Here is a 13,896-nt window from a genome sequence, read left to right as displayed (position 1 = left end):
CTCGGAGACGGGAGGCGAACAGTAGGCTTTTATTAGCAGCAAGAGCCCACCACACAACATCCTGGAGACTGAGGGAGGAGCAGTACCTCCAATCACCTTTATACAGGGGTCTGTGGGAGGAGTCACAGGAGCAGTCCGCAGAGGGGCGTGTCCAGACAGGTATATGTAGTTCACCACAGTATCTGTAACTCCAGGTCTCGATTCTGCCACACCCATCAGTGTCCTACTATTATCTTATGTAAGTCCTATCCTGTCATCCCTAAGTTCAACACCTCACAAAGTCCACATTGGTTATTGGTCCTCCAAAATATTCCACATGAAATTTAAACTGGAGGTGGTGGAGGGTGGACTTAAGAAGGGGATATTTGAAGAAGAAGAGCTGACTTAAATTTAATTGGGTTTGATTGTGTGACTATGGTAGGATGAAGATTATTTCATGCTTTAATTGTGTGGGGGAAGAATGAATTGCTGTACACATCTGATTTGGTAGTATTTCAAATTGAAATGAGTGCCCTTGTCTGGTCCTATTAGGTTTGAGTTTGGTGTAGGATCGGTAGTCTTTGTCAAACCATGTAACATTTTGTAAAATCAGGTCAGGCAGTGTGCTTCACGTCTATCTTGGAGAGAGTTCCACTTGAATGAATTCAAAAGTCGGGTAACACTCGCTTCCCTCTCATGGGCATTTGTGACAAATGGGGCTGCCTGTCTTTGGACTGGCTCGGTGGAAGTGGTCTTTTTGTTTGTGTATGGGTCCCATGCAGTAGCTGCATATTCCAGATGTGGAATATTCCATTAAATTCCATCTGCAATTTTTCAGCCTATTTTTCCAGCTGGTCCAGACCCCACCGCGAGTTCTGAGTCTACACACTGAATCTTGGTGTCATCCGCAAATTAGTTGATCCAGTGAGAACCACCAAAAAAAACCCACCAGGAAAATTGATTTTCAGGGACTCAAAAGACGGCAAGATAAATAAATAAATGCTCCACTCAGCCACTCCCTCGCAAACGGATGGTCCCCAAACAGCAGCTGTTGCAGAAAGCCCACAGTCCCACACCACCTTCTGTGAACACTAATCAGAAAAAAAATGTTCAATTAGAATGACCAGGCGATTTCACGTATAATTAATTGTAAATTCAAGGTTCTGTAACTTATTCCGGAAAAACAATCAAGTTTGAAAAGAAAATATTCCTGATCCACATGAATTTGAAAGCTGAGGTCCAATAAAAGAACACATACTAGGTAGAATAAGCACAGAGTTCCAGAAACCAGCCGACGTGTATGGGAGAAGTGATCTGAACAGCTTCTCCACTGACACTGCACTTGACCTAAACGTCCTTGACTCAATTCTTAAACACATCATCTGCCACAATCTAGGCACTCCCTGATCAAGCAAGAGATTGAAAAAGCCACCGAACAGGTTAAAAACATAAGGAGAACTCTATTTGAATGCTCAGAGGTAGAGGAAGGTAGGGCCAAGGTAAACAAAGGCAACAATGAGTGACGGAGTGAGCACCCTCTCTCTTCCCGTCTCCTCTTTCCCCTTCTTCCATGATCCACCGTCCCCTCCTATTATATTCTTTCTTCAACCCTTTTACCTTTTCCACCTTCTTACTTCATTTGCCCCTCCCTCAGCCACCCGCCTACCCTCTCACCTATTACCTGACAGCTTGTACACCCCCTCCCCCACCCTTTCCAGTCCTCATGAAGGGTCTCGGCCGAAAACGTCGACCTCTGTGACTTGTTGAGCTCCTCTAGCACTTTCCTAGTGAAACGGACTCATTTGTAGGTCTAAAACGGAGCCTCCTGGTCTGATGGGTCATCCACTTGTCAGGGCTGGAGATCAAAATTATGAGTAAATAAATGTGATCAATAACAATACTGTTCCATGCTGAGAAAGAAAAAGTGGATTTAAATTTGAGACATTCCAATGATTTTCCTGACTGTAAGGCTGTAATTGATTAAAAATTACCGAATCTAACTCCAATGAAGTACCTATCACCGGTTTTTGAACTTGTCATGATCCTATGCTGCTCAAGCTAAGATGATATTTACCTGATTATGGCTCAAACCAAAAAAAAATCAGGAGTGACACACTTACAAGCAAAATTTAATTTTATTTGAAGATTATAAACAAGAAATATAAACCATACACAGACAATAAACAACTTCAACAAAAAATGTAACTTCCAAAAACAATTAATTTCTTTTAAAAAGTGTGACCTACCACAAAAAGTCCAACACAATGATCACCTTGTGACAATGTTTATATTTTTTACTTCTCATAATTTCTCCACAGAAACATTTTTTAAAAAAAACACACTTTTGGATGTTCCCCCTTTTCCAGCTTGTTTTCTGTTTACTAAATGTAAACAGCACTTGGGGAACTTTTAAAATAGAACTTGGTTATACGGCAGCTTTCACAACCCCAAAACATTCCAGTGTTGATGGGAGTTCTCCAGAAGCAAAAGAAAAGTACCTGAGAGACCTGAAATTTTTTTAAAAATGAAATGCTGGATGGAAGTAGTAATTTCGGCAGTAAACGTGGAGAAAATGTTTTAGGTCAATATCTTAAATATATTGGAAAAGCTCATTTTTGAACAGCAAACACCTGCTAATCGACCAGTTTGCTTTACACAAAATGTGACTTCGAGTGACAAGTGCTGCTAAATGAACTCTCCATTCTTCTTCAAATTGTGTCACGGGATTTTTTTTAAACCACAGTCACAACTCCAAATAGTGAATACATGCTGGCCTTGTCAACAATGTCCACATCCCGAGAAAACAGAGCTGACCCATCTGATCCCTAGAAACCACAGAAAAGCCTAGAACAGCTTTTCAGCCCGGTAAAATAAACCTATAGCATATTCCAATAATAGTCATCTTCAAGTTAATGGTTCTTCCTTTGCAATGTTGAATTTAATAGTAATTTCAATTAAGTAGCATAAATAATATGAATGGTGCCTAAAATATTTGAATACTGAGCAACACAACACTAGATTAAACTGTACAGAGCTGAAACTGAATATTGCCAGACTGTTTTGTTGACTTGGTGGTTTGATGGTTTGTATTCTGGGTTTTTTTTTGCTCTTTTTTTTGCCGTCCGCACCATTTTTTTGGGTGGGGCGTGTTGGAGGTTTGTTGTTTTTCTTTGAACAAGATCCATGGTTTTTCATGGCTGTCGGATCTCAGGGTTGTATACTGCATACCTACTTCGCTAATATGCGTACTTTGAATCTTTAACCTGAATAAAACTATGTGGAAATTAAGAATAAACTTGACTTATTCATGCCATAAAGTGAAGCGTACAATTCACTCAAGAACAGATCTTCATTCCACGTCCTGATAATTTTCTCAGTTACTGCCCAATGTGCCATTTATTTACTGCTGGCACTTATGGCTTTCAGATTATTGGTTCTTTTCAGAATGTTGCTGACAAACAGGAGGCCAGATGCCCGCTCGATGCTTTCGATTGGAACCAAGAAACTTTCAAGGGGAATATTCTCCGAAACCGGCAGATTTGGCATCACGTACGACCGCAGTTCAATTTCTCCACTGTGCTTCTCCAGTATCACCACTTTAAAGATGTGAGTTGGAACTGCAACACTGTTCTTCCCGATGACCTGATACTTAACATACATCTTCCCGTCTGACTCCCGCCTGATCAAAATATAACCAAACAATAACCACAAGAAATTCTGCAGATGCTGGAAAACCAAAGTGGCACGCAAAAGCACTGTAACCAATGTCCTCACAGCAAGGATTCACAAACAACCCGATATTCAGTTTAACGTCCTTGTATTTGGCATAAGGATGTATGGGGTGTCCAGGGAGGGGTAGCACCTCCGCTGAAGGGGTTGTCATATCCATCCTGGGGCAGCTCACTCACTTTGGTCCCCACTGGACACTCAGTTCTCAGCTGTGGCTCCAAGTAGCATTTTACAGCAGCCACATTCCAGTACACCATTTGGACAGGTGGGCTTCATACCCGAGTGAGATAGGAAGACCCCTGTCCCTGACGCGAAGCCAGCTCCGGCGGACTGGGTGGATGAGACCAACAGTGAGATCAACTGACCAGGAACGCAGCTGTGGAACGCTTCCTGGAGAGCATAGGGCATGACAAGGCACAGAAGAAGTCATGGTCATTCACTGCAACCAAGGGAGACCCCTGCTGTGACAACTACAGGTGTGTCCCCCCCCCGCTTTACGAATGTCCGCTTTATGCCACTTCGCCTTTACAAAAGACCTACATTAGTAACCTGTTTTCACATTACAAAGAGGATTTTCGCTTTTACGAAAATTTTTCCCATATAAATTAATGGTTCTTTGCTTTACGCTATTTCAGCTTAAGGAAGGCTCTACCTTTGTAAAGGGGAGAGAGACACCTGTACTTGTTCCACTGGACCCAGTCTTCTGAGGTCAAGAGTGGAACTGCCCCACTTACCCACTTTAAAAATTCTCCCGCAAAGGTTTTGAAGTACTGTTATACGACAGACAACCATTCAAATCATTTGGGATGCAGAAAAGTATTAGACACATAGACACGCTAGGGTACCTATGATTTTTGCACAGTACTGTATTTGTCAACATAGAGTGGAGAGCGAGTTTGTAAATGTGACGGGAGGAAAGGATGTTGGGATTGATGAGCGTGGAGAGCCACGGGAGGGGTGTGGGACACCACTCATAGAAGTGTCAGGGTGGTGGGGGGGTGGCACGGGTGCAGACACACCCAGCCCTGAGACACCAGGCAAGGTCATTTGATTCCAAACAATTGGTTATTGATCATTACAGAATGTCTCTCTGGTGACATTCCCTCTCCCTTTCCCTTTCCCCAAACACGACTCCCCTCTCCCTGCCCCCTTCCCACGCTCAGTCCACAATGGAGACCCCTATCAGAATCAGGTTTATTATCACTCCACGTACGCCATGAAATTTGTTTGGTTTTGTTTTGCAGCAGCAGGTCAGTGCAATATATAAAATTACTACAGTACTGTGCAAAATTCTTAGACTCCCAAGCTATATATAGACTTTTGCACAGTTCTGTAACTATTGGTCAGTAGGGGTTTCCTTGCTTAGAGCAGTGAAATGGGATCAATTACTCCCATTTCATAAGATAGACAGGACTTAAGTTTGGCATCTCAGCCGACAGATCCCATGTGTCAGCTGAGATGCCGATAGTGGATTTGAAGGGAACTTCTTTTTCATGACATTTTTCACATCTCTTTTCACTGTATCTTGACTGTTTTTTAAGTAGAAAGAGTACAATGTTGCTCACTCCCCATTTGTCCCTAACCGCTTCCAGTTTGTGTCTAGTATCAAGTAGGTGACCAGCTCACAGGATGGTAAGGCCTCACTTCCCAACACCCCATAAGTTCCTGGCCTCTTCCACGAGCCCCAGCTCCAGAATTCAGGACAATAACTCGGGATTTGGTGGTGTACTATTATCCTTTTCTTGTCACACCATTCCCTTACTCCTTCAAGATATCTGTTCATCCCCATAAATCCGCTTAATCAAAGATGGCAAATTCCTCTTACCTCATCCTACTTCAACATGTGAACCTCGGCAATCCACCAGGCTTTTTGGTAATTCAGCTGTGGAGGTCAAGTCACTCGGTACATTTAAAGCAGAGGTTGATAGGTTATTGATTAGTAAGGGCATCAAAGGTTATAGGGAGAAGGCAGGAAAATGGTATTGAGAGGGAAAATAAATCAGCCCTGAACAGACTCAATGGGCCAAATGGTCCAATTCTGTTCTTAAGTGTTCAAAAAAATATAGGAAGGCAGGGATGGGGGTCAGAAAAGTATATTGGCAAGTTAAGACCATTTTATAAATATGTACCGAGAAACATTGCAAAAACACAAGCGGTGATTATCCTAATCATGGTGTCAGCAAAGTTTGATAAAGAGTTTTTGAAGAACAATAAGAAGCAGGAAACCTTCCCCAAGCTGTGCAGAAATGTGTCACTCTGTTTGTGACGGAGCAACTGCTGTGGCATCTTCCTATTACCACCAAGTTGTGAAAAGTTACTTCCCTTTTTCGAGTGGTTTAGATCATACTGGGGTTAAAAATGCTGTCCTACGCAACCCAACGGAAAGGTTAAGAGACATACCTCGGCAGATAAAGGGGTCCGGTGCAAACATAAACATTTTTGTTGTACTTGGTGAGGCTCCGGCAGTACTTCTCCAGATTGTTCCAGGCACTCTTATTTAAATTAGGATTCTAAAGTAAAGTAATGAAGTAGATACAAACTAAAAGTAGCACGAAAAAGACAATAAATAGATAGTAAAATGTGTGTGTGTGTGAGAGAGAAAGAGTGTGTGTGTGTGTCTGTGTGTGTGAGAGAGAGTGTGTGTGAGAGTGTGTGTGTGAGAGAGAGTGTGTGTGTGTGTCTGTGTGTGTGTGTGTGTGTGTGTGTGAGTGTGTGTGTGCGTGAGAGAGAGTGTGTGTGTGGCTGTGTGTGAGAGAGAGTGTGTGTGAGAGAGCAAGAGAGAGAGAGAGGGAGAGTGTGTGTTTGCATGCATGTTCATGATTAAACTGAAACAACATGGTCACAAACAGTTAGTTTTATTGCTCCAGACAAAATTAATATACATTAGTGTTTAAAGAGTTGCTACCAAAATGATAACAAGTTCCATTGTTGGTCTGAATGCAAGTACACCAATGTTGTTCTCTGAATACAGCCCGGTTGAATTCTGCTAGGATTCACTTCTTTTCCTTAAGGTGAGGAGAGGCTAAGCTCCAGGATACATTAACATCCTCCTCAAAGGCTGGTTAGTTCTCAACTACAAAAAGCTATGATGTATTTACTGTATTTCAGAATTAAAGCATGATTTCCCCTAAAAGCCATCAGATTGCAGTGACCACACTGCAGAACCAGTGAGAATGAAGTTACTGGCCACGATACAATGTTCCCTGCAGCTGCCTATTTATTCATGAAAATATTTCCTTAATCCTTGCTAGATTAGAAACACATTTGTAGTCTCTCGCTCAAATTTGTCAATGTTTCAAAACTTAGCTTCTCGGTGATAATGTTATTATCCAGCATTCCGCTCAAATGCATCCACGACGACATAAATATTCTTACAAAACAGTGAGGAAGGCTACCACAGCTTGCAGAGGGAACTGCATCAGCTGGAAAAACGGGCTGAAAAATGACAGATGGAATTTAAAAGGCAAACACGAGGAAATCTGTAGATGCTCGACAGCGCTTCTCCCTATAGATGTTGCCTGGCCTGCTGCGTTCCACCAGCATTGTGTGTGTTGATGGAATTTAACGCACTTGAGTATGACCAACCAGGGTAGGTCTTACATGATGAACAATAGGGCACTGAGGAGTGCGGTGGAACAAAGGGATCAGGAAGTACAGGTCCATAATTAATTGAAACTGGTGTCACAGGTAGATACAGAGTCAGAAAGAAAGCTTTTGCCAGAATGGCTTTCAGAAATCGAAGAATTGAGTACAAGAGATGGGATTTTATGCTGAAGTTGTACAAGACATTGGTAAAGTTAATTTGGAGTATTGAGTGCAGTTTTGTCTCCTATTGACAAAAAAGATGTAAATAAGATTAAAAGAATACATATAAAATTTACAAGGACATTGCCGCATCTGGAGGACCTGAATTATAAGTAAAGATTGAACAGATTAGAACTTTATTCCCTAGAACATCGAAGATTGAGAGATGATTTGTTAGAGGTATACAAAATTATAACGGGTATAGATAGGGTAAATGCAAGCAGGCTTTTTCCACTGAGGTTGGTTGGGATTACAACTAGAGGTCATGGGTTAAGGGTGCAACATGAAAAGTTTAAGAGGAACGAGGGGAATCTTCTTCACTCAGAGGGTTATGAGAGTGTGCAATGAGCTGCCAGCTCAATTTTAACATTTAAGAGAAGTTTGGATAGGTACATGGATAGTAGGGATATGGATGGCTATGGTCCCAGTGCAGGTCATTGGGAGTAGGCAGTTCAAATGGTTTTGGCATGGACTAGATGGGCTGAAGGACCTGTTTCTGTGCTGTACTTCTCCATGTCTCTAAAATTGTTTTACACTAGATTATTCATCTGTAACAATTAATTATTGGAACAGCTGAATAAATCTGATGTGTGACATAACAGATTTAGCAAAATCAGGTAATACTGAACTTAGGATTTAAAATAATCTTGTGTCTATTGTAGATTAATTAAAATCAAGGACAGTCAGCAAACAACTATCTTTGACTAATTTGGTGAACCTTTTGAAGAGGATAAATGAGCATAAAGCATTTGAGGGAATCTAGCGTATTTTAGCAAAATGTTTTAAAGATTGATCAAAGTAAGTAAAAATAATTGGAAGAGGAAAATGGCTAGTTGGATTAGAAATTGGCTCAGTGGAAGAAAGTAAAAGATAATGATTAACAAAATTTCTAAGTGGTTGAAAATAGCATATAATGTTTTGTTTTTGTCAGATATTTGGAATGAAATGTAGTTTTGAAGAGGAGGAAAGGATTTGATCACTTTTGTGTTTTGATTGAGTTAATGTGGACAGAAAGATTCCTCTTGTGGAAGAGCGCAGAACTGGGGTTACTGTTTAAAACTAAATGGATTGGCTATTTAATACAGGATTGAGATGAAATTATTCCCTCTCCGTGGATCTTTGGAATTTTCCTCAAACGCCATTGGAAGCAGAGTTTCTGAATTGAAGGCAAGAGACTGGAAAATGCAGCACATTGAGGTTACAATCAGATGAGCCATGACAGCAGTATGGGCTGGATGGGCTGAATGGTCTACTGTTGAACCTATTTATTGTATTTTCTTTGGAGTCACAATAATAAAATTGTCAATGGAGATGAAAATGAGGAAAGAAACAGTGCTGCGCTATGAATTTCTGAAAGAACGTAGAGGTAGGTTTCAAAGACCACAACACAGTGGTGTTGCGGGGAGAATTGCTATTCCACAGTTTCAGAAACCTATCTTCAATCCGGGCCACAAAATCTGCAGACACTGGAAATCCGAGCAACACACACAAAATGCTGGTGGAACTCAGCAGGCCAGGCCGCATCTTTGGAAAAAAGTACAGCCGACGACTCAGGCCGAGACCCTTCAGCAGGAATCAGTCTGGGCCTCTGGGGGGAGGGGGGTGCGCGCCTATGACTCTGTGGGTTTCCCTTGGGTACTCTGATGTTCCCCCACATCCCAAATGCATGTTGTTCGGTAGGTTAATTGGCTGCTGTAAACTTCCACTGGTGTGTAGGCGAGTGGTAGAACTTAACGGATTTGCTGGAAATGTGGGGACAATAAAATAAAAGGGATAAGTATGAATGCTGTTGGTCAGTGCGGACTTCATTCCTACATTGTATAACTCCTGGCTTGATGAATCACATGGCTTACAAGCTCAATCTTCTCCTTATAACTCTCTTGTTACAATGCAAGCTGAAATCGTACAGAGAGGGCACAGACATGAAAACTTACATGGCCTTGGGAAAGAGGCAGGGAAAATCAGGCCAATTGATTACATCTTTCATAGAAGCAGCTGAGTATCTTCCTATTTTATCTCTAAAGTACTACAAGGGAAATCCTTGTGGGCAAAGACCGGAACTAGATATGAAACGCTACAATAGAAATAATGAGTCTTTATAACAAAACAAGTGACACCCATTCCCTCTCCTCTATTTGCAACAGAAACGGAGAATGTTAGAGGCATTCCGCAAGTCAAGCAGCGCCAGTGGGGAGAAAAATATAGTGCGCGTTCTGGGTCAAGGCTTCTACACTAGGACTGGAAAAGTGGAATCACAAGTGTGCTTGAAATTGCTGAGGGGAGAGATGGAGCGTAGGGGGAATATCTGTGGCAAGTGCCTTTGATAAACTGTGTTTGAGGTAAGTTGTGGAGGTAACAATGACTAGGAACTTGTAATGGACAAAATGATAGAAAGAGAAATTGAAAGTGAAACAACAAAATAGCATACGGGTATAGCCATATCTACAAAAAAAGAGGGTTCTACTTTAAGCGATTAAACTCGGTATTAAGTCCTGATGGTTGCAACATAACAAGGCAGAAGGTGAGGTGCCTGATCCTGAACACCTTTGGAGCAACACTGAAGGCCAAAGGCAGAGGTCAGAATGTTGATGGGATGGAGAATTAAAATGTCAGATAACTGGAAGCTTACAGCCCCCCCCCCCCCACTTTTGAATGTAATAGAGATGTTCTGCAATGTGTTCAGCCAACCTGTTTCCACTGTAGAAGAGATCACATTGCAAGCACCAAATCCAATACACAGCACTGGAAGTGCACATGAAATGCTTCCTCACCTGCAGGGACTCTTTGAGTTCCTTGAAGGTCGGAAGAGACACAATAAAGGGACAGGCAATGGATCTGCCATAGCTGCATGGGGAAGTGCTGAGAGACGCAGATCAGATTGTGGAAATAGAAGAATGGTCTAGGGAGTCAGAGAGGGTACAATACCCTCTGAACGATCTCCTGCCAACCACAATAAGGATAAAGTTTCCTTGCCCTCACATGGCAAAGCAATAATTCAATTACACCTGCTTTTTCTTGTATTGCCATTGATGTATCTGAGAAACCAAACGTACATTGGTGACTACATTGTTGGACAGTCTGTAAGAGTGATCCCGAGCTTCAAGTTACTGGTCACCATCGTACTCCCACTATGGCTTCTGTCTTTGCATTCTGCAGTGACACCAAGCACAAACTCAAGCACTTCATTTTCCATCATGGTGTGTTACAACCCTCAGGACTTAATATCAAGTTTAACTACTTCAGCTAAACCTACTTTCCTCACAACTGTATAAGTACCTTTGCTTCAATTTATCTCTGGACTGAGTTGCTCGCTCCAATTGCAGTTTTTTTTTAAATATTACCTTGGCAACTTTGGTCTGCACCCTATCACAAGCATTCTCTCTGTTCCCTCTCCATCTCCCCGTCTCTGCAACTCGAAACATTTTCACTTTACAGTTCTGATGAAGGGTCCTCGACTTGAAAACGTTGATTTTGTGTAGACACAAGAAATTTCAGGTGCAAGGGCCCGAAACGTTGACACTTTCTCTCTACTCGACCGGCTGAGTCTCTCCAGCAGATTCTGTCTCTCTCCTCACTGATGCTTTCTGACCTGCTGACCGTTTCAGCATCATCTGTTTGTGTATCGGGTTGCTAGTGTCCGGGGCTTTATGCTTCCCTGTCACTTACCTGCGGTACTATGTTGCTGAGGTAGAAGGTATCATCCATGCATTTCTGGCTCTGTTTATGATTGCCGGCCGCTGCCAAGTGACCCCGGTCAAAACCGCTCCCTTTATAGTCGGCGTTCTGCGCCCGGTGGTACTCGTGTACAGACTGATCCTCCTTGAACTCACTTCGACTGCGGTCGGAGCCGGACTGGCCCAGCTTGGCCGCGTCCAAGTGCTCCAGCACCCACTGCGCGTTCCTGGTGCGTGGGTCGTAAGCCAACACGTACGACTCGCGGCTCTTGATATGGGACAGAGAGGGGAACCCGAATTTCATGATTTCAGTCGTCCTGCCCAGGCTGAGCTGAGCAGGAGCAAGCGGCACCAGGGACTCGTTGCCAAAGGCATCCGCGGTAATGGACGGGATCGGAATCACAGGGAAGCGCTGGAGATGATCAGATGCTTCTTGGTGCCGGTAGGTTCCGTATCCGATCCCCAAAGCGGCTCCTGCAGATAAGGACACCCCCGCCAACAACCATGGCGAGCTGAGAACGCGACGCATTGAGAACGTCGGCCCGCGGGAAAGTTACTTTTCTCTGTGAATGGAACTTTATCAATGAGACGCCGACCTTGAGCATGCGCGCCACCCAAACTATAATGTTACCGACGCCAGGAAGTGACGCCCGGCTCCAAAGGGCAAGGCATCGCGTAACAAATCAAATTCACTTAAAAAGCTGTCAGGCTTGTGATGTGCGTTTTCGGGATTGAACCTTTAATTATTAAATACAACTAAACGAGCGACTGTCAAGATGCTGAGGAACCAAGCGGTTCAGGCAGCGTCAGTGAAGGGAAATGGACAATCGACCTTCCGGGTCGTGGCATCTGGGCTAAGTACATGGCTGTACAGGTGTAATGAAAAAAAATCCCACTAGCAGTGCATCACTGGTATCAGATAAGCAGCATTTTCAAAAAGAAAAGGAAACACAAGTTAAACACAATCAGCATCTTGTTCATTGCTTCAGATTCCAGCATCTGCACCTACGCTCGGTCCGCCAGAAAAAGCAGGATCTCCCAGTGGCCACACATTTTAATTCCACGTCCCATTCCCATTCTGATATGTCTATCCATGGCCGCCTCTATTGTCAAAATGAATCCAAACTCAGGTTGGAGGAACAACACCTTATATACCAGCTGGGTAGCCTCCAACCTGATGGCATGAACATTGACTTCTCTAACTTCCATTAATGCCCCTTCTTACCCCATCCCTGACATATTTAGTTGTTTGCCTGTTCTCCATCTCCCTCTGGTGCTCTCCCCCCCCCCCCCCGCCCCTTTCTTTCTCCTGAGGCCTCCTGTACCATGATCCTTTCCCATCTCCAGCTCTGCATCCCTTTTGCCAATCACCTTTCCAGCTCTTAGCTTCATTCCACCCCCTCCGGTCTTCTCCTATCATTTCGCAGTTCCCCCTCCCCCCACTACTTTCAAATCTCTTACTATATTTCCTTTCGGTTAGTCCTGACTAAGGGTCTCAGCCCAAAGTGTCGACAGTGCTTCTCCCTATAGATGCTGCCTGGCCTGCTGCGTTCCACCAGCGTTTTGTGTGTGTTGTTGTCTGCAATCTTTTGTGTCTTTGAAGTTTGACAGTTATTCACCTTTCGGGATCAGTGGCATTGCTGCCAGTAATTCTTGTGATCTGCTTTCAGGCTGTCGTTATTTTTCTTTCCACGGATGCTGTTATTTCTGTCATTCCGATCTCCCCCAGTGCTAGATTTGCGCTGCACTGTAGACCCTGGTCGCCGGAGATGGGAATATGACCAATCTAAAGATCTACTACTAGACCTAGGAATGACGTGCTGGTTCAGGATACACACCACTGTCTTGTTACACGCACGGGTTTGAAGAATTTGAAACCTTTATTAATGCAGATAGCTGACCTTGTAAGATCAGCTGTCCGGTAAGATATTAGAATGTTGGTATCCAATTGTAACTAAATACACAAGTGACTGGATTATTCAGTCTTGATGGCAAAAACTCTTGCAATTACTTCTCTGAGATTGAAACTACTTTGATGTAATGTCAAATATGAGATAATGCCGGGTAAAACATAAGAAAATGTAAAATTGCTAAGATTTTAAGTGGAGGAAAATTCAACTAATCTTGATGTTTGATGCCAGGCCTGCCGATTTTTGCACTGGAATTTGGAATTAATAATTCAATACACTTTCAATTAATACTGTTTTGGATGCCATACAACAGATATATTTTTAAATAAATTTTTCAGTGAAACTATTAAGTTTCAAAAGGATCCTGGGAAGTTTCAAGAGTAGAGGACGGCCACAAAGCGAACCACTAAGCAAAGAATATCTCTCTGGGTATATATACACACCAGTTGAGTAAAGAAGCAGGGTTTAGCAATTGCAATACCAATTGGGTAAATATGATGTGGTGCACTTTGGTTAGAAAAGAAGTTGAGACAATGTAAAGACTAGATAAGATGGCAATCAGATTCAGATTCAGTTTATTGTCATTTAGAAACCACAAATGCAATGCAGTTAAAAAATAAGTCAACGTTCCCCCAGAATGATATCACAAAAGCATATAACAAAACAGACTACACCAGAAAATCCACATAACGTTTGACAATCCCCATTCCAGAGTCCGGAGAGGCTGCTGCGTATTAATATCGCGCTACCGTCTAGCGCGTTCCCCAGAAAGGAGCTCCAAATCCACCAGACAAAACAAG

The 13,896-nt window shown here is 42.8% G+C and overlaps 2 protein-coding genes across 2 annotated transcripts in view; both read right to left on the bottom strand.

The window, feature by feature from the left end:
- spout1 (SPOUT domain containing methyltransferase 1) overlaps positions 1-6,130 on the bottom strand; it is a 29,451-nt gene extending 23,321 nt beyond the window's left edge. Inside the window, exon 1 of the mRNA XM_059994150.1 lies at positions 6,109-6,130. The gene's annotated coding sequence lies outside the window, so the exon portion shown is untranslated. The remainder of the gene's footprint in view (positions 1-6,108) is intronic.
- endog (endonuclease G) lies at positions 2,086-11,967 on the bottom strand. Its single transcript, XM_059994151.1, has 3 exons — positions 11,179-11,967; positions 6,109-6,218; positions 2,086-3,658 (listed from the first exon to the last, which is right to left on the bottom strand). The coding sequence occupies exons 1-3, from the start codon at positions 11,713-11,715 to the stop codon at positions 3,376-3,378; spliced, it is 930 nt and encodes a 309-aa protein (XP_059850134.1). The 5' UTR covers positions 11,716-11,967; the 3' UTR covers positions 2,086-3,375.
- Positions 11,968-13,896: the final 1,929 nt, after the last annotated feature.

This window comes from Hypanus sabinus, chromosome 18 (assembly GCF_030144855.1).
Source record: "Hypanus sabinus isolate sHypSab1 chromosome 18, sHypSab1.hap1, whole genome shotgun sequence".
NCBI classification, from domain to species: domain Eukaryota; kingdom Metazoa; phylum Chordata; class Chondrichthyes; order Myliobatiformes; family Dasyatidae; genus Hypanus; species Hypanus sabinus.
The sequence above is the reverse complement of the archived record's forward strand: the minus strand, read 5'-3'. Positions and strand labels throughout refer to the sequence as shown.

Excerpts from the sequence above, each read along its gene's own strand:
- endog (XM_059994151.1), bottom strand. The coding sequence starts at position 11,715 with ATGCGTCGCGTTCTCAGCTCGCCATGGTTGTTGGCGGGGGTGTCCTTA. Across the intron at positions 6,219-11,178 it reads TCAGCAACATAGTACCGCAG|AATCCTAATTTAAATAAGAG; the intron begins GTAAGTGACAGG and ends ACTTTACTTTAG. Across the intron at positions 3,659-6,108 it reads GGACCCCTTTATCTGCCGAG|GCGGGAGTCAGACGGGAAGA; the intron begins GTATGTCTCTTA and ends TATTTTGATCAG.